The sequence below is a fragment of the Sapajus apella genome, unplaced genomic scaffold (assembly GCF_009761245.1).
Source record: "Sapajus apella isolate SASKATOON/1434 unplaced genomic scaffold, GSC_monkey_1.0 scaffold21, whole genome shotgun sequence".
Taxonomy (NCBI): domain Eukaryota; kingdom Metazoa; phylum Chordata; class Mammalia; order Primates; family Cebidae; genus Sapajus; species Sapajus apella.
In genome coordinates, this window is record NW_022436961.1 from 15,758,293 (window position 1) to 15,784,151 (window position 25,859).

At 43.4% G+C, this 25,859-nt stretch overlaps 1 protein-coding gene across 7 annotated transcripts in view; it reads right to left on the reverse strand.

Annotated features, from left to right (window-relative positions):
- Nucleotides 1-6,530: 6,530 nt before the first annotated feature.
- Nucleotides 6,531-25,859, reverse strand: part of DLC1 (DLC1 Rho GTPase activating protein) — a 522,866-nt gene continuing 503,537 nt past the window's right edge. For all 7 annotated transcript variants that reach the window (XM_032288334.1, XM_032288335.1, XM_032288333.1 and 4 more), the window contains 10 exons: nt 23,615-25,038; nt 22,403-22,579; nt 19,101-19,260; nt 18,774-18,972; nt 16,327-16,540; nt 15,028-15,142; nt 13,664-13,882; nt 11,901-12,118; nt 9,447-9,620; nt 6,531-9,105 (listed from right to left, as the gene is read on the reverse strand). In XM_032288334.1, the coding sequence (XP_032144225.1) occupies nt 8,985-9,105; nt 9,447-9,620; nt 11,901-12,118; nt 13,664-13,882; nt 15,028-15,142; nt 16,327-16,540; nt 18,774-18,972; nt 19,101-19,260; nt 22,403-22,579; nt 23,615-25,038 (3,021 nt within the window). In that variant the 3' untranslated portion in view covers nt 6,531-8,984. The remainder of the gene's footprint in view (nt 9,106-9,446; nt 9,621-11,900; nt 12,119-13,663; nt 13,883-15,027; nt 15,143-16,326; nt 16,541-18,773; nt 18,973-19,100; nt 19,261-22,402; nt 22,580-23,614; nt 25,039-25,859) is intronic.

The following is a 25,859-nucleotide window of genomic DNA, read 5'->3' on the forward strand; positions in this document are numbered from 1 at the left end:
GTCTTCAGGTTTAAAAAAAGCTTTTAGTTTTTGTGAGTACATAGTAGGTATGTGTAGTTATGGGCTATATGAGATGTTTTGATACAGGCATGCAATGTAAAATAATCACATCATAGTGAGTGGGATATCCATCCCCTCAAGCATTTATCCTTTGTGTTACAGACGATCCTATCCAATTATATTCTTTTTTTTTTTTTTTTTTGAGACAGAGTTTCACTCTTGTTGCACAGGCTGGAGTGCAATGGCACAATCTTGGCTCAGTGCAACTTCCGCCTCCCGGGTTCAAGCGATTCCCCTGCCTCAGTCTCCCGAGTAGCTGGGATTACAGGCACCCATCACCACACCCAGCTAATTTTCTGTACTTTTAGTAGAGATGGGTTTTCACCATGTTGGCCAGGCTGGTCTCAAACTCCTGACTTCAGGTTATCTGCCCACCTTGGTCTCCCAAAGTGCTGGGATTACAGATGTGAGCCACCATTCCCGGCCCCTCCAATTACATTCTTTAGGTTATTTAAAAATATACAATTAAGTTTTTATTGATTATAGTCACCCCGTTGTGCTATCAAACAGTAAGTCTTGTGCATTTCTTCTATTTTGTTTTGTACCCATTAACCATGCTTACTTTTCCCCACTACCCTTCCCAGCCTCTGGTAACCATCCTTCTACTACATTTAGTAGTTCAATTGTTTTGATTTTAAAATCCCACAGCCTTCAGTTTTAAAAGCCTTCGAAAACTGCTTTCCACTGAGTACACTCAAATTGTGTGTCATTAAAATTTATTTCACGCTTCTTTTTAAGAGGCTTCTAGCCTTGATTAGCAGTTATAAATAATATGTGTATACACTGAAAATAAGAAAACTAGGGCTGGGCACAGTGGCTCACGCCTGTAATCCCAGCACTCGCCACTTTGGGAAGCCAAGGCAGGTGGATCACCTGAGGTTGGGAGTTTGAGACCAGCCTGACCAACGTGGAGAAACCCCATCTCTACTAAAAATACAAAAATTAGCTGGGTTTGGTGGTACATGCTTGTAATCTTAGCTCTTCAGGAGGCTGAGGCAGGAGAATTGCTTGAACCTGGGAGGTGGAGGTTACAGTGAGCCAAGGTTGTGCCATTACACTCCAGCCTGGGCAACAAGAGTGAAACTCTGTCGAAAGAAGGAAAGAAAGAGAGAAAGAGGGAAAGAGGGAAAGGGAGGAAGGGAAGGAGGAAGGAAGGAAAAGAAAAGATGGAGAGAGAGAGAAAGAGAAAGAAAGAAGGAAAGAAAAAAGAGAGGAGAGAGAAAGAGAAAGAAAGAAGGAAAGAAAAAAGAGAGGAGAGAGAAAGGAAAGAAAAGGGGGGGGGAGAAGAAAGAAAGAAGAAAGAAAGAATGAACATTACGTCCTCGTTCAATTATTCTGTGTAATCTGAGAAATATTTGAAAACTGTGGAAAGGGTGGAGCAGGTTAAGGGATATTACAAAGAATCCTTTGGAGGTGAAAGTCTAGAAACCACTGTGGAAGATGCATCTTTATCTTAGGATTGTTACTGCTCACCTTTGGGTGCAGACCTCTCTCTCTTATCAAACCTGGATTAGGAACTCTTTCCGTCAAAGCTGACTCTGGACTCTGAATGCTGCTGTTGAATGGCCAGTCTTACCAACATGAAAAGAAGCCACGATACCAGAGACGAGGAAACTGTACAGACAGGAACAGACCACAAAATGACTGCTGTGGTTGCTGGAACAGCAGTGTCTGTTTTAGCTTGCAGCGAGCCGAGAGTAGTCTGAATTATTAGGCATTCTTTATGATCAGCTGCATCTTTATCTCTAGTTTGGAGATGTGTAGATCCCCAGCAGCAAAGAAAAGAGGTCATCCAACCCTGGCTTGAGAAAGGCAGAGGCTGGCCATAGGTAGCGGAGATGCAGTTTTAGTCTTGTGGCGGGCAGAATGTTGAGTTGATGTTATCTGACCTGACATGTAGCCAGTTAGGTTTTTACAAATATTTACCATATTTCTGTTCATTCCTTTTACTTTCTTTCTCTTTTCTTTTTCTCTTTTCTCCCTTGCCTCCCTCCCTCCCTCTCTCCCTCCTTCCCTTCCTTCCCTCCTTCCTTCCTTCCTTCCTTTTTTCTTTCTCTCTTTCTTTCTCTTTCTTTCTTTCTTTCTTTCTTTCTTTCTTTCTTTCTTTCTTTCTTTCTTTCTTTCTTTCTTTCTTTCTTTCTTTTTCTTTCTCTTTTCTTTCTCTTTCCTTCCTCCTTCCTTCCTTCCTTCCTTTCTTTCTTTTCTTTCTTTCTTTCTTTCTCTCTTTCTCTCTTTCTCTCTCTCTCTCTTTCTTTCTTTCTTTCTTTCTTTTTTTCTTTCTTCTTTCTTTCTTTCTTCTTCTTTCTTTCTTTCTTCCTCCCTCCCTCTCTCTCTTTCTTTCTTTCTTTCTTCATCTCTCTTTTCTTTCTTTCTTTTTTTTTTTTGAGACGGGGGTCTTACTCTGTTGCCCAGGTCAAAGTGCAGTGGCAGGATCTTACCTCACTGCAGCCTCAAACTCCTGGGCTCAAGTGATCCTCCTGCCTCAGCCTCCCAAGTAGATGGGACTAAAGATGTGAACTGCTGTGCCCAGCTAATTTTTACTTTTTTTTCTGTAGAGATGGGGTCTCCCTATGTTGCCCAGGCTGGTCTCAATCTCTTAGGCTCAAGTGATCCTCCTTCCTCTGTCTCCCAAAGTGTTGGGATACAGAAGTGAGCTACCACACCCATCCTATTTCTTTCTTCAGAGCATTATTATTACTATTACTATTATTATTATTATTATTATTTTGAGACAGAGTCTTGCTCTCTTGCCCATGCTGGAGTGTAGTGGGGCTGTCTGCTCACTGCAACCTCCACCTCCCTCATTTAAGCAATTCCCTTGTCTCAGCCTCCCGAGCAGCTGGGATTGCAGGTGCACCTCACCACACCTGGTTAATTTTTTCGTACTTTTAGTAGAGATGGGGGTTTCACCACATTGGCCAGACTGCTCTTGAACTCCTGACCTCAGGCAATCTGCCCACCTTGGCCTCCCAAAGTGCGTGAGCCACTACACCTGGTTCTTAAGAGCATTATTATAGGCCAAGAGAGTGATGGGGTTAGTTTGCTTGAAAATACTCTCAGATCTTTGAAATAGCATCTGCATTATCCAAATACAGTAGCCACTAGCCACTGAGGCTATTTAAGTTTAAATTAATAAAAGATTAAATAACATTAAGCATTCAGCTCCTCAGTTACACTAGCCGCAGCCACACATGCTATGCACATCCATATTAGACTGGGCAGATAAGGAGCTCTCCAGCATAGCAGAATGTTCTAAGTAAAGCCCTAAACTTTCTTGAGTCCATTTGTAAATATTATGTAGTTACTATATTTATTTAAGCTTTCCTATCTCTTTAAACTTTTCCATCTGTAACATGAGACTAATAAGGTCTCTCCCTCAAAAGGATGCTATGAAATTTACTTATTATTTTTTTGAGACAGGGTTTCACTCTGTCATCGAGGCTGGCGTGCAGTGGCATGATCACTGCAGCCTCCACCTCTCAGGCTCCAGCAATCCTCCAGCTTCAGCCTCCAGAGTACCTGGGACTAGAGGCAGGCCACCATGCCCAGCTAATTTTTGTACTTTTTGTAGAGAAGGAGTTTTGCCATGTTGCCCAGGCTGGCCTCAAGCTCCTGGGCTGGAACCATCCACCTGCCTCAGCCTCCCAGAGTGCTGGGATTACAGATGTGAGCCAGCACGCCTGGCATTATGAAATTTAAATGAGATATTAACTGTATATAAAGCACACATCCTTGTACCCAGAACGTTTTAATATTCTAATAAATGTTGGCTCATGTGTCCATTCAGACTTGGGCCTAACACATTTGTATTTTAAAAGGGCCTGTAACCTAAAAAGCTTTTGAAATGACCTCCGTGTAGGTCAGACTACTTTTACAGAAACACACATCACTTATCATGGTTAGCGCCATTCTCAGAGTCATAAGAAGAGTAAGGATTTTCCTTTCCACATTGTTTTGTATCTTAATAGGAAAGACAGCCTGGGCACAGTGGCTCATGCCTGTAATCCCAGCACTTTGAGAGGCTAAGGCGGGTGGATCACTTGAGGTCAGGAGTTCGAGACCAGCCTAGGCAACATGGTGAAACCTTGTCTCTACTAAAAATACAAAAAAAAAAAAAAAAAAAAAAAATAGCCAGGTGTGGTGGTGCATGTCTGTAATCCCAGCTTCTTGGGAGGTTGAGGCAAAATAATCTCTTGAACCCAGAAAGCAGAGGTTACAGTGAGCCAAGATTACACCACTGTACTCCAGCCTGGGCGACAGAGTAAGCAAGACTCCGTCTCAAAAAAAAAAAAAAAGAGCAAGAGGGAGAAAAAGGAAACGAGAAACCCTTATGAGCTGTAACACTTTTAGCCCTGAACTCCCCTCCCCTTTAAAAAAATATCCAATGAGTTGAAAAATATGTGTGGAAAGGTGTTTATTACTATAGGTGTCAACACAGCTTTGAGTCCGGACAGGCAAGCCTGCTGCTCTCATGGGAGCTGTGTATATACAGCAAAGGTAATTACTTTGGGCTACAGCTACCAACATGATTTAGCAAACTCCCTGCCTGCAAAAGTCTCATCATCCCCTGGAGAATGGGCCCAACTCATTGCAACTGTGCAGACCTACCTGAGCTTTTCCTGCCACAGGCTCTTTGAAATCGATGTTATAATTTGCATTCCTTAGGCAAACAGAATTTAAATTCCTTAGGCAAATTTCATCCTGATGGAACACCAAGATGACATGAATGCCATGATCTCATTGTTTGGGATTTCTGCTTTAGAGTCATTCATGTATGCTTCAACAGGCAGGGGAGGGAAAGCAGCTGGGCTCAGTTCCACTTTGCTTTCCCGAATGTTCCTTTACAGCTGAATAGCCCTTGCTTTTCAAAGCACCTTCACAAATATCTCCGCAGTGTTTTCTGATATTTTTGTGTGGTGGGGCGGGCATAATGAGGTATTGCAGAGTCACTCACTAGATGGGTATTCTGGTCCTGGGCTGCAAGTTAAGAAGCCTGTCAGTAGATCTTTCCATGTACCTACTAAGAAATGCATGATCAGAGGGAATGGGTGGGCTGCGATCAGCCCACATGCGTAATTAATTGTTCTGTTCTTGCACGAGGGGAGAATTGGATCCTATGTGTCACCAGGAGGATAAGTGGAGTCTTTGTACGTTTCAAATAATATATTTGATTTGCTAAACAGAACTACAAATTTTTTCAACCTCAACCTGAAATGAAACTTTCTCCTTCTTTTCATCTTCACTGATTTAAATTCTCTTGTCAGGCTGGGTGCAGTGGCTCACGCCTGTAATCCCAATATTTTGAGAGGCCAAGGCCAGCAGATTGCCTGAGGTTAGGCATTCAAGACCAGCCTGGCGAACATGGCAAAACCCCGTCTCTACTAAAAACACAAAAATTAGCTGGGCGTGGTAGTGTAATCCTGTAATCCCAGCTACTCTGGGGGGCGGGGGTTGAGGCAGGAGACTTGCTTGAACCTCGGAGGCAGAGGTTGCTATGAGCCAAGATTTCGTCACTACAGTCCAGCCTGGGCAACAGAAGAGACTCCATCTCAAAAAAAAAAAAAAAAAAAAAAAAAAAAAATTCTCCTGTCATCTCAGTAATAGGGTGACAGAATTTCCTTGGGACTCTGACTAAGGTGGTAGAAACCAAAAAGTATCTGAAGCAGGTCTCAATCAATGTAGAAGTTTATTTTGCCAAGGTTAAGGACAATGTCTGGAAGACAGGTCTGTGAATTTCTCCAAAGATGATTTGAGGCTTCAGTATTTAAAGAGGAAAAGCGGTCTGGAGGGACAAAGAGGGAGAGTATTACTAAATCCACAAGTTGCAAGTGAAAGGAGCAGGTAAGGGAGCAGGCATGGTGGCTCACACCTATAAACCCAGCAGTTTGGGAGGTTGAGGCAGGCAGATCACTTGAGGTTAGGAGTTCCAGACCAGCCTGGCTAACATGGTGAAACCCTGTCTCTTACAAAATACAAAAATTGGCCAGGTGTGGTGGCGCGTGCCTGTAGTCCCAGCTACTCAGGAGGCCAAGGCAGGAGAATCTCTGGAACCTGGGAGGTGGAGGTTGCAGTGAGCTAAGATCGCACCACTGCACTCCAGCCTGGGTGAGCGAGACTCCATCTCAAAAAACAAAACAAAACAAAAAAAACAAGGAGCAAGTAGGGGAATAGTCAATTATATGTTTGAATGTTTGTCTAGTTCTCAGTGAATTGGCACTTTACATAAGGTAATGTGAACATAGAGTAGCTATCTCTCTGTGGGGATAGTTAACCTTTTATCTTTAACAGTTGAAATTAAAGACTTCATCAGATTAACTTGTCATTTTCAGTTTAAAACTTAAGAACCCACTAAGTTAAACAATTTCCAGTTTCTGCCATCTCAAAGTGGGCAATGAATCAAAAGGAGGCTTTAAGATAAACTGGATCCTAGGTGCTCTTCCCTTTTCAATAACAGGAGCTAATCCGATCAGTTCAGTTTAGCAAATAAATTTATTAGGTGCCTACAAGTACAAAATACTGAAAGCTGCTGCAGGGGATTATAAAGATGTGTAGGACACAAGCCCTGCCCTCAAAGAGCTTACAATCTAGGCAATTAGTCACACAGATAAGTTGTGATGGCGCCTTAAGTGACCTTAGCAGAGTTCTTGAAAATGTTCATATCCTTCAGATTCTTCTCTTGTCAAATATGTATGGAATCCTTTCTACAGGGAAGCCAAACAATGGGAAAGAGACCTTTTGTGACATTCATCGGTGACCCTGACTCTGCTTGTGAGTATCTTTCTGCTGTTGCACATTCTTGTCATCTTCTCAGCATCATTTCCTAACTGGACCTTTGTTTGGAGACAATCTCCATGCTTCCTGAATCTTCACCAGGCTTTCCTGTTCGGGAGTGGGTGGCTCAGTTGCAGTTTGGCCTTGGAATGATTTGCAGTCTGATTTTTTTCCTTCAGCAAATCGCTCTTTTGATTTTAGTTGATGCTAAAATGCTATGCTTTGCAATCTGAGGTTTTAAGGATAGGAGTGAGATGCAATATCAAGGAAGGCAGCTCAGACTTTTCCCTTACTTAAAACATTTAATAGTGCACTTATTGATTATATTCTGTACAGATATAGAGCAAGTTATAAACCTCTTCCTTTTATTTATTTATTTCACTTAGACTGTATTCACGTAAAGTGTATTTACAATAAGGGGGAAAAAAGCCTTGAGGTACAAAACCCAAAAGAATATCTGAGGTATAAATACAAGTATATCTTAAATAATAATCTTTATCATGCTTTATCTATGTTTGAAAGCACAGTGGACATGTGGACATGTTTCTTAATAGAATGGTATATACAACATACAATCTTACAAATCCGGAAGCCATCAAAACTGAATATACAAGTATATCCTTCATGAGGAACACTGATATCCAAAATACTCAAATTTTAAAACTAATCTGACACCCTGCCCCAAAATTCTTCAAAGAACGTTTGAAATAACACTGAAAATGGTAACTAAATTATGTTATAACAAAATAAAAATCCTTCTTACAACTCTCATTCATACATTATTCACTTTTGATCCATACAAAATAAATTTACTAATACTGTCTTCTTGAGTCAATCCTTACCATTACAGTAAAACCTGAATAAAGACCACCCTTCTAAAAAACTGCATTGGTTTGGGTTGGTTTTCTTGTTGTTTTTTACTGTGATTATTTCATTACCACTTAAACATATTGCAAGGACATTCTAAAGGAAAAAAAAATGTAGAAAAAAATAAAATAAGACGAAAAGTAATAAAATCAGAAAACCTATTTGCTGATAAAAACAAATCCAATTAATAAACACCTGCAGCTTTCAGGAATGCCATTAACAACCAAGGCAGGGGAAAAAGGCCTTTTGTAGGTGGGTTAAATTTACAGAGATTTCCTTGGGACACACATAGTTTCCTATATTCCCATACATAGCGTCTTAAAGCGTTTCTGTTACAAACACAAAAATGCAAAGAATTCTAACAGGGAAAAAGTTTCGATGCTTGATTTAAGAGTAAGTGTTATCGTATTCAGTTTTTACGTCTCCACTTCAAAACAAAACAAAAATAAAACCCTGTGCATTGGAGCCAGTAAGGCTGGAGGAAGCAGTTCATCCCTGAACTAATCCACACTGGTTACAACTACATCACTATTTGCAATCAGGTCTAAAAATAAACTGCATTTGAAATGGGTGTCAGAGTCAATCTATTACACAATCAAAGTACAGAAGACGGTGGTGGAGAAGGAATATGCTTAATAACTGGAAAAAGAAACCCCGTAAATCGACAAAAGTGTTGGTCCCCCTTTCTGGGTGGATCCATGGGTAGTCAGATATTACAGGTTAAACTGAACCTGACGCATCAATCTCCTTCTTGGTGATGTCTCAGTGTGCCAGACACTGAATCCATCTTAGACATCTATTGCCATTCAACCAGCAACAAACACATTCACACTCCTCTGTGCAAACCTTTCTTTGCTCATCTTGGTGAGAAAACACGTCAAAGAGTACCAACTATTCCAGTGGATACACCAGTCCCTCAACACACTGCAAATAAAGCGACACAGGTGCGCACACACCGATATCACAAGAGAATGAAGTATCTTCATTATCTTCCATAACGTATTTAAAGAGTTTTGCTTCTCAGAAGCAATCTGAAATAAGAATACAAATACATTTTTTTTTTTTTTTTTTTGCACAGTCTTACATATTCCAGTCAAGGTCTATGAATACAGACCCTCAACAAACAGGAAGCAGCTTTTAAAATGTATCAAATTGCTATAGTCAATTCCTACACTCCAGCTCGTAGTTTTCTTTGTTTCAGGATTAGACACAGAACCCATTCAAGGACTGGCAAGGTTCTAGAAACAAACACCCTGGTGGCGGAAGCAGTTGCTTTGCTTCAGTGATCACCTAGACTTGGTGTCTTTGGTTTCAGTGTTCTGGTTACTGAAGGAGTCCCGGATCTTTACAACTTCGGCTGCACACAAATGTCCAAATGATTTTGTGTACCACTCTGGCATGTGGCCCCTATCAGAGAAAAGAAAAGCAGATGTATTATTTAAGTTAGAAAGCACTGAAATAAAATGAGAAACATCTGTTTGCTAGTTCAAATGCATAAAATCTATCATTTCCTGTGGCTCTGAATTCATGGCAGAGCTACCATATTTACATTGCTTTAGAACCACATTTTCTAAGGGATCCAAAGCTGAAAGACCAACAAACATGAAATGCTACTCTATAAACACTGCTCTTCATGAAGTCACCAAGAAACAATGATATGCTCATTTAAGCCATTTTTTGCATTAAACAAAAAGTCTGAATTTCCTTCACGACCCTCACCATGTAAAAAAGTCAGAATCAGAACATACCTTAAGTCAGCTCTGCACATGTAGGTGAGTTTGGATCTTCCTGGCCCACAGGGTTCAATCAAATACCTGGACAAGAGCACATTAACTCTCACACCCACCACAGGTGCCCGATCGTGATCCACGGAGGTTAGTAAAAGGGCACAGGCTCCTTTGGGTAAATTAGTCCTCCAGGTCCTGTAGAGACAAAACCAGAGGGGGAAATGATAGACTTTCATAGAAGCCAAATTTAAAATCATGCTTCACTCATCACTCTTTGCAATGGGCCAAGGGGTGGGGCTATGTAACCCAGGCCTAGGTAAACGACATCCTCTAAACTACTTGCTATGGTATACATATGTTCCCCAAAAACATGTGCTAGAAACTGAATCCCCAATACAATAGTGTTGGGAGGTGGGGCATAATGGGAGTTGGATTAATGCCAATTATAAACGAGCTTGAGTCTGGGTTCAATGGTTCACACCTGTAATCCCAGCACTTATGGAAGCTGGGAAGGGAGGACCGCTTGAGCTCAGAAGTTTGAGACCAGCCTGGGCAACATAGTGAGATCTCATCTCTACTAAAAATAAAAAAAATTATTAGCTGGACGTGGTGGTGTGCCCCTGTAGTCCCAGCTACTTAGGGGGCTGAGGTGGTAGGATTGCGTAAGCTGTAATCATGCCACTGTACTCAAACTTAGGCAACAGAGTGAGGCCTGTATCTCAAAATAAATATATAAATAAAAATGGCTTGAGGCTGTACATTTGCTCTTTTGCTCTCCCTTACCCTCTCTTTGCCCTTCCACTATGGGATGACACAGCAAGAAGACCCTCACGAGGCTGGGCATGGTGGCTCATGCCTATCATCCCGGCACTTTGGGAGGTCGAGGTAGGAGAATTGCTTAAGCCCAGGAGTTTGAGACTGGCCTGGACAACATGGTAAAACCACGTCTCTACCAAAAGCAATAGTGATGGCACATGCTTATAGTTCTAGCTACTTGGGAGGCTAAGGTGGGAGGATTGCTTGAGCCTGGGAGGTGAAGTCTTCAGTAAGCCATGAGCGTGCCACTGAAGTTTAGCCTGGTGACAGAGTGAAACCATGTCCCCCAATCAATCAATCAATCAATCAAACAACTAGATGCAGCTCCTTGATCTTGGACTTCCCAGCTTTTAGAACCATGAGCCAAATAAATATCTGTTCATCATAAATCGCGTAGTCTGTGATATTTTGTTAGAGTAGCATTACATGCACAAAGACACTCCTATACAAGGACTCCTGAATGAGGAACTCTTTACAGAGCCGCTGTTACAGAGGCTTTATGTGCTCAGACAGTCTCCTCTTTGAAAAAACAGCCAATTTGAAATGTAGTTTAAAACCATTTTTTCTGTTTCACAAATGTCTTGGAACACAGACACCTAAAGGAGAACTGGCTGTTTGAAAGGGTCTGGTCTTCCAATGTGACATTTCCTCAAAGATTTTTGGAATTCTTCTTTCAGTAATATCTCTAGAGAATTTATGAATTACACATAAATCAGCCTTAACCACATCTCCCTTGGGACTCAAATGTTATTTCCTGGCTTATTCATTCACTAGCTGTTTCTGACAAGAAAATCTATCCTAAAACGGGCAAAAATCTGCTACCAATGAGCATATTCATTGGAAGGCGACTCTCTTTCTGAGCTCATTTACTAAAAGGTTCAAACCATTCTCAGTGAGGAACACACTGCTAGAATAAACGTAGATCTGTTTTCTATATTTGAAGGTTATTCACTACTTTTCTGGAAGCATATGTTTATTTTGTTTATTTAGAAACAAGATTTTCGTCTGTGGCCCAGGTCACAATACAGTGGCATGCCCACAGCTCACTGCAGCCTCAAACTCCTGGCTCAAAAGATACTCCTGCCTCAGCCTCCTGAGTAGCTAGGACTACAGGCATGTGCCACGACATGTTTTTTTTTAAGACAGAGTCTTGCTGTTCACTCCGGCTGGATGCAGTGGTGCGATCCTGGCTCACTGTAACCTCTGCCTCCTGGGTTCAATTCTCCTGGCTCAGCCTCCTGAGTAGCTGAGACTACAGGTGAATGCCACCACACCTGGCTAATTTTTTGTATTTTTAGTAGAGATGGGGTTTCACCATGTTAGCCAGGGTGGTCTCGATCTCCTGACCTCGTGATCTGCCTGCCATGACCTCCCAAAGTGCTGGGATTACAGGCATGAGCCACCATGCCCAGCCGACATCTGGCTAATTAAAAAAAAAAATTTGTAGAGATAGGGTCTTGCTATATTGCCCAGACTGGTCTTGAACTCCTGGCCTCTAGTGATCCTCCCACCTTGGCCTCCCAAAGTGCTGGGTTTACAGGTGTGAGCTACCATGCCTCTACTTTAAATAATTATACTATCTTGTAAGATCAGTGGCATATAGGATTGGTTCAGATGTGGAGTCATCCTTGTCATAAAAAACAATTTGGAGGCGCTCACCTTAAAACAACATAGTCCCGAGCAGGATGAGGTGCCATACTGTTTTGGACATACTGGTAAATTTCAGTTTGGCTGTCCAGGATTTCAATCACTTTTGAATCCAAGAGGTCTACATCCCAGAGGTGCTGTTCTTTAAGTAGGCGCTTTAAGATTTCCTCAGGCACAGCAGGGACTTCAATGGTTGATCTCCAAAGCCTCAGAGGGGGTCCTTCGCTCACCTGGAAAGAAGATGCGTATTTAAGTGCCAAGACAATCCATACACACTTACTCTTTGAAGTCAAATTATTAGTTGGACTAACAATTTTAGCTACATATAATCAATGTTAAATGGTTTTATAAATCATATAAACAATACTATGTAATCAATATATAAATCAATATTGGGGCGAATAAATCTATGACTTAAATAGGCTGCTGTCCCCAAGTATATTTAAGAGCAAGCCAGAAAGTGAACAAACGCTGTTGTCAACTCTGATCAAAACTATGACATTGGGCTGGGTGCAGTGGTTCATGCCTGTAATCCCAGCACTTTGGGCGGCCAAGATGGGCAGACCACCTCAGATCAGGAGTTCGAGACCAGCCTGGACAACATGGTGAAACCTGTCTCTACTAAAAATATGAAAATTATCCAGCCATGGTGGCAGGCACCTGTAAGTCCAGCTACTCGGGAGGCTGAGACAGGAGAATTGCTTGAACCCAACAGGCAGGGTTTGCAGTGAGCCAAGATCATGCCACTGCACTCCAGCTGGGGTAAGAAGAATAAAATTCCATCTCAAAAACAAACAAAAAATGTATGACTTTTTTTTTTTTCCTGGAACCTATAGCAGGGTGAATGCAATAAAGAAATATCAGTCATTGACTGGGTGCAGTGGCTCAACACACCTGTAATCCAAGCACTTTGGGAGGTTGAAGCAGGCAGATCACGAGGTCAGGAGTTCGAGACCAGCCTGGCCAATATGGTGAAACCCCATCTCTATTAAAAATACAAAAATCAGCCAGGTGTGGTGGCGGGCACCTGTAGTCCCAGCTACTCAGGAGGCTGAGGCAGGAGAATAGCTTGAACCCAGGAGGCAGAGGTTGCAGTGAGCTGAGATCACACCACTGTACTCCAGCCGGGGTGACAGAGTGAGAGTCTGTCTCAAAAAAAAAAAAAAAAAAAAAAAAAAGGAATACCATTCATTTGCACTCATTCCAAAGGCTGCAAGGCCATCCAGCCTACTCCCATTGTTTATTTATTTTCAAGATGGTAGAGATGATATCAACATATACCTCCTATGGACTTATTCTGCTGAGCCTTATAAGATGCCTCTGCCCTCAAGAGGTTTACCTAACTGGAATTAATTTCCCCCTAAGAGATTCCTGCCCTTAAAAGGCCAAGAGAACAGTAACTAAGAACAGAGAAGTGTACAAAGGGATTCTGACCAAATTATGGAAAAACTGAAGCATGTCATAGGCTGTCCTAAAGCTCAATGCCATTAGCAAAACAGTCTAGGGAAGTCTAGCTTAGTTCTGTAGAGCCAAAGGACTTCATTAGAAACAGTAGAAATCCTCTCCCAAGTGTTACACAAGAGAGAAATTACTCTTCCTTTGCCAGGTTTCCACTCTCACCGGGGGAATCTAACTTACCCTGTGCCTAGAGCTCTACAAAGGAGGGTGTGGGCTACAGATCCCCAGAGAGATTAATTGACAAAAGAGTGTTATCTCTAATGGACCCAAGCCTCAACTCCTGGACTCAACCAGCTGACAACAGGATGAAGCCTTACCTTCTTATAGGACAGCTCAGCCTGCTCCGAAGTGGAGTAGCTGACCCAGCCCTTAAACTTCTCTTTGACTTCTTTAAACAGGCCATCCACACAGTCCTGGAGGAAGTGTTGGTAGTCCGCTGAGTCATCATTACCCAGGTGCCCGAGTGCTTCCAGAGTGAGGGGCTTCATCTCTTGTTCGGTATAGGAATTACGACATCGGCTCATTTCCTCAGGAACCTGTGAGGAACATGAGGAACAAAAAGGAGGTGAGTCCACCTGTACTCAATCTCATTGCCCATCAGTGGAAAAGGCTGGGCAGAAACATGGACCTGTCCTTAAAGCAGTGCAGGCATCTTCCCACTGGAGGTTATCATGCTGACCTCATGTGGTATCATGAGGATATGGACAGATCATTTCCATAAATGTATCTGAAATCTTATTCCCATGTAAAGTCTTCTTCTTTGGTAAGTTAGAGTAAGGGAAGTGAATTACATTGACCAAAGCAGGTTTCTCAGATACAGAAGTTTAATTCCAGACAATCCAGACAATCTATCTTTTTGACACAGGGTCTTCTCACTGTGTACCCAGGCTGGAGTGCAGTGGCAGAATTTTGGCTCACTGCAACCTCCACCTCCCTGAGTTCAGGTGATCCTCCCACCTCAGCCTCCCAAGTAGCTGAGACTACAGGTGCACACCACCACACCCAGCTAATTTTTAAATTATTTTTGTAGAGATGTGGTCTCACCATGTTGCCCTAGTTGGTCGCGAACTCCTGAGCTCAAGTGATCCATCCGCCTCGGCCTCCCAAAGTGTTAGAATTACAGGCATGAGCCACTGCACCCAGATGTTTTTGCTTTTTAAGTAAAGGGACCATTTCATTAAACATGATTAACTCTATCTGATACGTTATAAGAAACGTAAATAAGACATTCTCAGGCTATTTATACCATCTCCAGCTGTGGAAAAGGTCTTCAGGTAAGACATGAACAAGTTATCAAGACCAAGACTTTGGACCTATTCACATTATCCTTAATAAAGGGGCCAAACGGTCAGGTGTGGTGGCTCACACCTATAATCCTAGCACTTTGGGAGTCTGAGGCAGGCAGATCACGAGGTCTGGGAGTTCGAGACCAGCCTGACCATCATGGTGAAACTCCATCTCTACTAAAAATATAAAAAATTAGCTGGGTGTGGTGGCAGGCACCTATAATCCCAGCTACTCAGAAGGCTTAGATAGGAGAATTGCTGGAGCCTGGGAGTCAGAGGTTGCAGTGAGCTCAGATCACACCACTGCACATCAGCCTGGGTGACAGAGTGAGACTCCAACTCAAAAAATGAATAAATAAATAAAAATTAAGGGACTAACCTTCTCAATTCCTTACCTGGAAAAGTTTCTTGCACTCAGCAATCATATGGGCCAGCCCCTGAGTGGCAGCTAGGTTTTCATTCAAATCTTTCTGATCTGGTTTGCCCAAACTTTGTTTTCTTTGCATTACCCTAGGTAGAAGGAATACAAGAGGGGAACAGTTCAACTATTTATATATTTTTCGTCAAGGTATTATTCAAGGAAACCCAAAGGAGAGAGGGAAAAAAAAATATTTCACTGAACCCTGCTTATTGTTAAGCGGATTAACAGCATTTTTACTTTGGTCACCAGAGTATCTCAGAGTTTTGTCAACAACACACGAAAAACATTAAAGAGATATGCTCTTGATGAAATCCAGGTGATTAAAGCCATTTTGTTAAATAGATTCCTATTCAGAATAGGACAGCTCATAAGGCCTGTGTTTGCACGTGGGAGAGCAGCTTCTTCTGAGGAGTGTGGGAAAGGAGTCCATAGGAGTTGGAGTAAAGGGTGTCGCCGTCTTTACCTGGTTGAATACGCAGCACCCCCCTACCCTACAGGTGAGGGCTAAGTCCATTGTTTCCTTGAGGTTTTGTCTTCTTCTTATTTGATCTCTCACTTCTACTCATCTCTAGTTCTGTATCCCTCTGCATGCTGGAATGCCCCAGTCAGCTTTTAAGAACTCTTTAAATGTGGCTGGGCGTGGTGGTTCATGCCTGTAATCCCCGAACTTTGGGAGACCAAGGTGGGTGGATCACAAGATCAGGAGTTCTACCAGCCTGGCCAACATGGTGAAACTCCATCTCCACTAAAAATACAAAAATTAGCCAGGCGTGATGGCACATGCCTGTAGTCCCAGCTACTTGGGAAGCAGAGGCAGCAGAATGCCTGGAACCTGGGAGACAGAGTTGCAGTTAGCTGAGATCATGCTATTGCAGTCCAGCCTGGGTGACAGAGCTAGATTCTGTCTCAGAAAGAACTATTTAAACATACATTTAAACATTGTATAACTTTCAGAAGCAACCTAACCTTCACTAGCATAACTAGGCCCCAAGTCTGTAGCTAAGAAATATTTTCCAAGTTTCTTTAGAGCTCAGGAAAAGTATCAGTTGGATGAATTTAGTCTGTGGAGGTTAAGTCCAGTGAGACTATTTTGTCATGCTCTCCAATACGCCAGTCTCAGGTACGTCTTTATTGGCAATGTGAGAATGGACTAATACAGCAGTCTAACTTTCTTGCTTGTTTCAGGAAGAGTCCCACAAAACTACAGCTACGGAGTATCCTAGGAGGAATACAGCTGCTTCATCTGTGCATGCACCTCCCATGCAACCCGTACCTGGGAGAGGAATTCTCTCTCTTCAGGGTGTTGAGATGGAAGAGGGAAGGCGCCAAGCACACAGCCAGGTTGGTTGGGGTCATCTGGTTTTCTTTTACAGCTGCTGTGACATCGCTCAAAAAATACAGCAGGGTCTGCAGAACCTCCCGGTTCTCATCAGGCAGCAGCATGATGGCAGCCTTGATGGCCTGCAGGCGCTGGTCCTTGGGCACATCTGCACGACACCAGCACTTTCCCCATTAGCTTGGTGAATTCGCATGGACATTGCAAGGAAATGTCCCAAGGCAAATATCGGCATCAAATACCTCAGCCCAGTACTGAACAAGCACTTGTAGAAAGTGTACTGGAGGTTAATACGGTAAAAATTATGAATTGCCACTGCATCACCACCCTCAAGTATTTCCTGCCTTGTGGAGGAGTGAGAAAAATTTTTTCCACACCCACAATACCTAAACACTCTTAAATCCACCTCAAGAGTCTGGCTCCAGAGGATGCCTGTTCTTTTAGTTTACAGAACAGGGTTTTCTTTCCTAAGCATGAAAAAAAAATCCCTAATTTACCAATCTCAGTAATGGAAAACACTCTACACTTATACTTTTGTTTAGTGTCGATGAAAAATCTTATCTGAGAAATGCATAAGAAGGTAAGAATGGCGATCTCTCAGCCTGGACTACAAAATGTTCAGTATCTCTGGAGATTTTCATGAGTTTAATTTACTCATTCTTGAAATGGGAAAAGTAAGCTGCTAAAATACGCAGTTCTGAACTGAACTGAACCAAAAATATTCAGTTCAATTAATACATGTAATACCTTGAATGAGTAATTTCTTAAGTTTTAAAAAGCATGCTTGAGAGGCTGTTATAAAAATGCATATGAATATGCAAATATATAAAAATGCAAATTAACCTATAAACAATCAACTTGTAGAAAATGCTGAACCTCATCTTCAGGTCTCCTTGAATAGACAACTCTTTTAAAGAACATGTGGTGGAAAAATCAAGTCACTCAAATGTAGCTCCATAAGACAAATTGATTCAACAGCTCCATGGTTACAACACATAACAAATACCTTGGCGAGGAAAATGTGACCTGTGTTTTTATAAAATATGAAAGAATGAAACAACTAATGAAATAATCCAGACCAGCTCCATTTCTCATAAAGTCCACTGTGCCAGTTCTAGAGACAATTTGCGCGCTAAGAGAGGCTGCTTTTAAATTACATTGCTGTAATACCACACTGAGCCAAGAAAAACACAAGGCTGTAAAAGCTATAATCCTGATCTTGATCATTAATTTAGACAACTGTTTTCTTTGCTTTACATAAAAGTGAGAAGGGCATGGGTATTGTTTTCCCAAGTATTTCTGGCAGAGACTGGGATGAATAACAGAAAAAGATTATTTATTCATTTTACAGCAAGATGAGACACACAGACATTTGTGAAATTTTAAAACCAACAGCCTGCAAGAGGGACATGAAGCAACTAAACTTTCTGTAGACAAGGTAGAGACAGAAAGAGATCTTGGTACCTGATCTTTATCTGAGCATCTTAGATAACACTTCTAGAAACTAATCAAAGCTTAACTTGGGTCTGCAGGTAACAATGTACAATCGCATTAGTCATCAGGGACTGGGAAATTTATTTTCACATCATTCATTTTTTTTTTTTCTGATGGAGTCTCGCTCTGTTGCCCAGGCTGGAGGGCAGTGGCGCAATCTCGGCTCACTGCAACCTCCGCCTCCCAGGTTCAAGCGATTCTCCTGCGTCAGCCTCCCAAGTAGTTGGGATTACTGGTGAGTGCCACCACACCCGGCTAATTTTTGTATTTTTAGTAGGAGACAGGGTTTCACTATGTTGGTCAGGCTGGTCTCAAACTCCTGACCTTGTGATCCACCAGACTTGGTATCCCAAAGTGCTGGGATGACAGGCCTGAGCCACCGTGCCTGGCCACTGCATCATTCAATAACTAACCAGAAACCTGTTCCACAAACAAGGGGCAAGGAAGAAAATGATGACATGGGTTTTCAAGAGGTCACCATACAGGTCCTTTTGTCAAAAGAACACCATCAAGGTGGGGCACAGTGGCTCACCCCTGTAATCCTAGCACTTTGGGAGGCCAAGGTGGGAGGATCACTTGAGGTCAGGAGTTTGAGACCAGCCTGGCCAACATGGTGAAACCCCACCTCTACTAAAAATACAAAAATTAGCTGGGTGTGGTGGCACACTCCTGTAGTCCCAGCTACTTGGGAAGCTGAGGTGGGAGAATTGCTTGAACCTGAGAGGCGGAGGTTGCAGTGAGCTGAGGTCATGCTACCATATTCTAGCCTGGGTGACAGTGCAAGACTCTGTCTCAAAAAAAAAAAAAAAAAAAAGAATGCTATCAAGGAAAGTTTCCATTAGTCCCATTTTTCCCCAATGCCAACAAACTTAAGGTCAAAGGACACTCACATTGGTAGATCTGTAGAAAGGTTTCTGAGAGTTTGTTTGTCATTAGTGGCTCAGGAAGATCTCGAAAATACTGCTTCAACATGTCTGCCACATCATAAGCAGACTGTCCTTCGTAGTTGACACAGTCTATGGCACCCTCATTCATCTGGCGAAGAGCCTGAATCCGGGACTTGACCCCCGATTTTCTGAAGAGCCCAACCTTTTGGAAGAACAACACTTTGTGTTGGGTACATTAACATGGAAGCAGTGTTTACACCACACAACTAGAAGAAGTTGCATGCAAGCAGAGCTCCCCTGAGTACACGCACCCGCAGGCAGCGCTCTCACCTGATCCAAACAATGGTTCCGGAGGTAGCGCATGGCCTGCTGGATGCTCTGAGGCAATGGCTGTCCTGTGCGCTGCACGTTGACCGTCAGAGGGACCCCAAACACACTCCGGTCCTTGTAGTCTGGAACCTTGATCCTTTTCATGAACTTGGGCATGGCCCTGTTAAAGAATACAGAGATGGTGGTGTTGGATGGGGAACATGTTCACTCATCTGTCTGCACTTGTCCACTTCTGTAGGTAAACCGTGGGGGCTCCAGATCTGTGCTAATATGGTGGTTATTTAAATGTAAATTAAACAAAATGGCAAATTCAGTTCCCCAGTGGTACTGGCCACACTTCAGGTGCTCCTTAGTCTTTTGTGGCCAGTACTTACTGTTTTGGCCTGTGCAGATAAAGAACATTCCTATCATGCAGACAGTTCTCCTGGACAGTGTTGTTTTAGATTTTCTAAGAGCTGGGCCTGTGAGGTCCAGTCTCATTTCCTCAGGTGGGAGTGTCCTTCCACCTTGAACCTTGGGGTCTACAGTCTTAAGGAAGCTGATGGATTTCCTTATAGAATGGTAGTATTGGAAGGAACAAGCAGAAAACAACTTATAATATCCTAATTAGGTGCTTCTGATAGAGTGTGAAAAACAAGGTCCCTTTTGTATTGAAAAAAAGGGTAAGAATCACTTCTGATTTCTTGATGAGATCCAAAGCATTTAGGGTCAAAAGGTGCAGGTAATACATGATGTGAAAACAGCAATGAGAGCCTAATACACTGAGAGTCAACTCCAGGGCTCAACATTGAATGACCTGAAGTCAAAATAAATTCTTCTGCTGATGACGCGGGAGAACATAACATCTTTAGGTTTCTAAAGGAAGATGGAAAAGGAACAATGGTGGTTTTGTGAGTCAACCCCAGGACCCCAGCCTCCCCAGTGTCCTGAAATCAGGTCCACGCCAGCAGTATATGCAACAGCAGGAAACGCATGTTATGCATTTCAGGCTGTCAAGCAGAAATTCCAGTTCTCCAAATGACCTCTCTTAATGGGACCCGAAAGGGCAAGGCCAAACAGGAAAAGAACCTTGTGTAGGATTCCTCCCTGCTCCACAGATCCCACAAAGTGAGGCTTTTACAATTGGTTTTGAGTCACTGGAAACGCTGACTAGAACCCAAGTAGTATTATGGACTTTCAGATTCTTGAGGGTTTGGTGGGTTGGGGGGGTGGGCAACTCAGAGACGAGAATCTGAAATATGCAGTTTTAAATAGCCAGCAGGGAAAATATTACTCTAAGCATAGAGGAACTCCAGAGAAGACAGACCGCTTTGACTTTTGAATGCTCACTAGCAGCCATGACATGTTACTGTTTATAGCTCCAGGAAAGGTAAAACGAAAGAGCAGAGTTAAGTTTGTATTTCCATACAGTTAAGTATATGGTATCATGCCTATAAGTGTGTATAATACTCGCTTTGTTGGGGGAGAACAGCCCGGTGGCGGAATGTGAAAAGAACACATTACGATCCCCACCGAGAATCTGAAGCATGTGAGGATAAACCGGTCAATACTTATTTCTGTCATTCAGAACAAACAACTTCTGTATTTAGCAAGGCTCATATAATAACAGCCTTTGAACAGGAGGTGCTTTGATGCTGAAGTTAAATCCACTACGAGTCCTAAGAAGAGGAGGAGCTGGAGACAGAAAGCACAGTTTCCTTGCTTTGCTGACTTCTCAGGCAACTTGGGCTTGCTACAGAGCGCTGCTAATGAAATGGGCAGCTTCTCCATTTTTATCAAATGCAGTAGAGTGTAACTGGATAATAAACACTCAGATTACTGAAAAGAATTTAAGGATTCCCAGCTGACACTGAAAAATGCACTGAGATGTCAATCTAGAAACATTTCTCTGCCTTGCACTGATAGTAGAAAAATTAAGATGTACCCAGATTAGGTGATATCCATGACCCCATCTAGCCTTACAGCCTACCCTCACATTCTACATACTAAGGAGCTATATTGTTCAAAGTAATTATCAACAATTCATACAATGCACTTCATCTCTACATTTGAGTCTAAAATATGTTAGAGTAGTGAATTCCTTAAAATAATTATTCACTGTTTGAGGGTCTTTGCTAGAAAAAAATGTAACCTGAATTCTTTAGCACAGGTAGGCTTTTTTAATGATGCTTCAAATATTCACATCCAAAATGATTTTTTTTTTTTGAGACAAGGTCTCACTCTGTCACTCAGGCTGGAGTGGAATAGCCTTATCTCGGGCTCACTGCAGCCTCCACCTTCTGGGTTCAAGGGACTCTCATGCCTCAGCTTCCCCAGTAGCTGGGATTACAGGTGTGTATCACCACGCTCTAATAGATTTTGTATTTTTAGTAGAGATCAGGTTTTGCCATGTTGGCCAGGCTGGTCTCAAACTCCTGGCCTCATGTGATCCACCTGCCTCAACCTCCCAAAGTGCTGGGATTATAGGCATGAGCCACCGCTCCTGCTCCAAAATGATTTCTAAAAACAGGCATGAATTGGGTTATACGGCCAGGTACTGTAAATCAAGAATTTCAAAGATGGTCTCATTGAATCTTAATGTTTTTCTTTCCTTCTGTCCAAAAATATGATCTGATACTGTGCATATATCTACCTATAGTGTTTTATTTCTAACATTGGGAAAGAGGTGCCTATACCATGTGATGCAAGAGTAATGTATTCTTACTCCCATCAACTGGCATCAGAGAGTTGAAAACTCAATCAACTAACCCACACTGATAATTTCCTAAGTCTCCACTGGCTTCAGCATTATCAAATGTGGCCTCAAGAATGTAGAGTGGCTGGCGTGGTGGCTCACGCCTGTAATTCCAGCAATTTGGGAGGCCGAGGTAGGTGGATCCCTTGAGCTCAAGAGTTCAAGACGAGCATAGTGAACATGGTGAAACCCCATCTCTACAAAAAGGGAAAAAAATACAACTAGCTGGGTATGGTGGGGAGCAACTGTACTCCTACCTACTCAGGAGTCCAGCTACTCTGGAGCCTGAGGCAGGAGAATCACTTAAGCCCAGGAGATCAAGGCTGCAGTGAGCCGAGATCGTACCACTGTACTGTACTCCAGCCTAGGTGACGGAGCAAGACCCTGTCTCAAAAAAAAAAAAAAAAAAAAAAAAAGATGGAGAATGATTGCCATCGAATGACAGATGAAATATTGAAATATATTAATAAAGGAGAGAAGTGTCATTTTCCTAATATGGGAACAAACTCAAGGAGCTGACCAAAAATATCATTTTCGACAACAGTTGACTGATTATTTAAACTCTTACCAGCTAAAACCATGCTTGTTAGAAGGCGTGTATTTCTCCAGCAGGGCTGTTAGCTTTAGGAGTGAGTATTTCTGAAGCAGGTTCATCTGGGCCACAGACTGGCAGTTTATCTGTAGTGATACAGAGTTGAGGCTTGGCCGATGTGAACTCTGAAAACTGTGCCATCTCAGTCGGTGCCTACAAGAGAAGAGGAGAGGAAAGTGCATGTGAAGGCTTTTTATGTGATTTTATTTATTTTTTCTGAAACAGAATCTTGCTCTGTTGCCCAGGCTCAAGTGCAGTGGTGCCATCATAGCTCACTGCAGCCTCTAACTCCTGGGCTCAAGTGATCCTCCTGCCTCAGCCTCCTGAGTAGCCAGGACTACAGGCCTATGCTACCATGTCTGGCTCATTTTTAAATTTTTTGTAGAGATGGCATCTCTCTATGTTGTCCAGTCTGGTCTCAAACTCTTGGCCTCAAGTGATCCTCCCACCTCAGCCTCCCAAAGTATTGGATTACAAGTGTGAGCCACTACGCCTGGCCCAAAGGCTTTTGAATAGGTAGAAACAACATTAGCAATGTGTTGCTTGCTGGCATCTTGTCTTAGGAACTGAGAGGACTTGATTTCTATTCCATGCTTTTATCTCCATTACAGTAAAATATACACAATATAAAATGTACCAATTTCACCATTTTTAAGTGTACAATTCAGTGGTACTAGGCTCATTCTCATTGTGTGATCATCTCCAGAACGTTTTTTTTTTTTTTTTTTTTTTTTTTGAGATGGAGTCTTGCTCTGTCACCAGGGCTGGAGTGCAGTGGCATGATCTTGGCTCACTGTAACCTCTGCCTCCCAGGCTCAAGTGATTCTTCTGCCTCAGCCTCCCAAGTAGCTGGGATTACAGGTGCCCGTCACTATGCCCAGCTAACTTTTTGTATTTTTAGTAGAGGCGGGGTTTCACCATGTTGACCAGGCTGGTCTCGAACTCCTGACCTCGTGATTTGTCCACTTCGGCCTCCCAGTCCAGAACTTTTTTCATCTTCCCCAACCAGAACTTCATACTCATTCGATCATATCCATTTTTTGAATGTTGATGCTTTGACACCTTCCTTAGGAATGAGCATGGCTAAGAATGCCAGACTCAATCCCATGTCCTCCCACAGAACAGGCAGAGGTAATCTCTTTCTGACCCCCAGTGCCACAAACCTGGAGGAAGGAGAGAAGTTCTTACCTGTTGGACCTGGTTAGGGACGCCCCAACCCCAGAATCCCTTCTTTCTGGGATATCCGAGGGCTCTTCCGGTTCATTCAGGGAGTTGCCTGTGCTGTCCAGGTCACTGGGTGTAGTTCGGTCGTTGTCTACATCCAAGTGTATCTGTTTTGGAGAGGATGGACAGGGAGAGATCGAGTCCAGGGCTGAGTCCGAGTCTCCCTCATCAGAAAACTTCTCTGACCATTGATTGACTATCCGCTGCATCCCCTTCACGTGGTAGAGGATGTCGTCCAGCTCGGGGAAGATGTCCTCGTTCTCCAGATCTGCTAGGTCCCCTGAACTGGAGTAGAGGATGGAGCCCGGCACGTTGTCGTAGATGCTCAGGCGGCTGCTCACGGAGCTGGAAGAATTACGCCTCTTCAGTTCCTTGGGGCTGTCACTGCTGTTTTCCCTCCTGAGGCTGATGTGGCCAGGGCCGTGGAAGCTTCCCGTCCTCCAGTTCACAGAGCCGTTATTCCCGGACGAGGAGAAACTGCCATTGGTGAGGGCCTTGGGGAAAGTGCCAGGCTTGTGATCTTCCGGGATGTAGAACACCGTGTCCTCTGGGTAGCTCTCGCGGTTCTTAAAGTTCTGCTCCATCACGTTGTTAAATGTTGACTGATTGAAAGGATCGAAGCCCTCCAAGTACATGCCCACCCGCTTGTTGCAGGCACTGAGGCTCCGGGTCCTGGTAACAGGGCTGGGCGTGCTGACGGCGCTGCTGGTCTCCGACTGGCTGCTGCTGCTGCTGGTCTGCGTGGAGTTGGAAACGCTCCTCTTTCGTACCATCGGGACATTGATGCGGTTGCCGTTGAGGGCGGAGATCTCCACGCAGTTGAGCTGCTTCAGCTTCTCCTCATCCACCCCCTCTTGCAGGATGGGCCCGCTGATGATCAGCCCCAGCTTCGAAGGCGCTTTGTGCTTGCTGTGGTGGGAGCCCTTGAGCTTCAGGCTCTCCATCCGTTTCAGCAGACTTCGCGTCTTGGACTTGGTAGTTTTTTCATGGCCTTTCATGCTGAAGCTGAAGCTGGACAGTTCCTTGGGAGAAGGCAGGCTGCCGAAAGAGTCGTCATTGCCTGCCAAGTTGCTGGAGGAGCAAACGCTGATGACGGAGTTAGTCCGGGGGGTGGCAGTGTCCTCGCTGGGGGGCGCGTGGCTGGGGAGGCTGCCAGTGCTGCTGAGGCTGCGGACGGAAGACACCTCCTGGCTCTCGCTGAGGTCCATCAGCGCGCCTCCAGGGCTTGCTGCGTCTTTTGGGTGGGAGTCTTCTGGGGACCCAGGGACTGGGTCCTGTTTTGGAGAAAAGACATCAAACTCTTCAAGCCGGGACCACCTCTTGCTGTCCCTTTGGAAAGTCCATTTGCCACTGATGGCACAAGGCTCATCCTCGTCTGAATCATCACTCTGCAAAGACAGAAAGAAGCCATTCAAACACTGGGCTGGCAGCCAGCAGGGTGCAGGGCATGACCTAAGGGCCAGGCAGCCAGGAGGCTGCTCATAATATGCTACTAGTGTCAATTCCCCACTTGTACTTTATTTTAATTTAATTAATTAATTAATTAATTAAAGAAATAGGGTCTCACTCTGTTGACCAGGTGGGAGTGCAGTGGCATGATCACAGCTTACTGCAGCCTCAAATTCCTGGGCTCAATTGATCCTCCCACCTCAGCCTACCTAGTAGCTGGGACTACAGGCAGGTGCCAACATACCCAACTAATTTTTTTTTTTTTTTTTTTTTGGTAGAGATGGGGTATTGCTGTGTTGCCCAGGCTGGTTCTGAACTCCTGACCTCAAGTTATCCTCCCACCTGTGCCTCCCAATGAGCTACAGTGCCCAACCCCACTTACATATTCTTTTCCTTTTGGAAATTTTTTGTAAAGAGGAGGTCTTACCACGTTGCCTAGGCTGGTCTCAAACTCCTGGCCTCAAACGATCCTCCCACCAGGGCCTCCCAAAGTGTTGGGATTACAGGCATGAGCCACAGTGCCCGGCAATTTTTTTTTTTTTAATAACAAAGGCATATTTAAATAATTTAACAGGAGAGTGCCTGACCAAATGTTGCTAGTTTAATAAGAGTTATTTTATGGAAACTCTGGGATCTATTGGCTGTTCTTTAATTGCTCACAGAAAAAACTTCTGAGATGGTGAAAATTCTAGGCATGCAAAATATTCTGAACTGAAGTCAGCAATGAGCAGACTGCCTCTGGACTGCTTTCAGTTGTGCT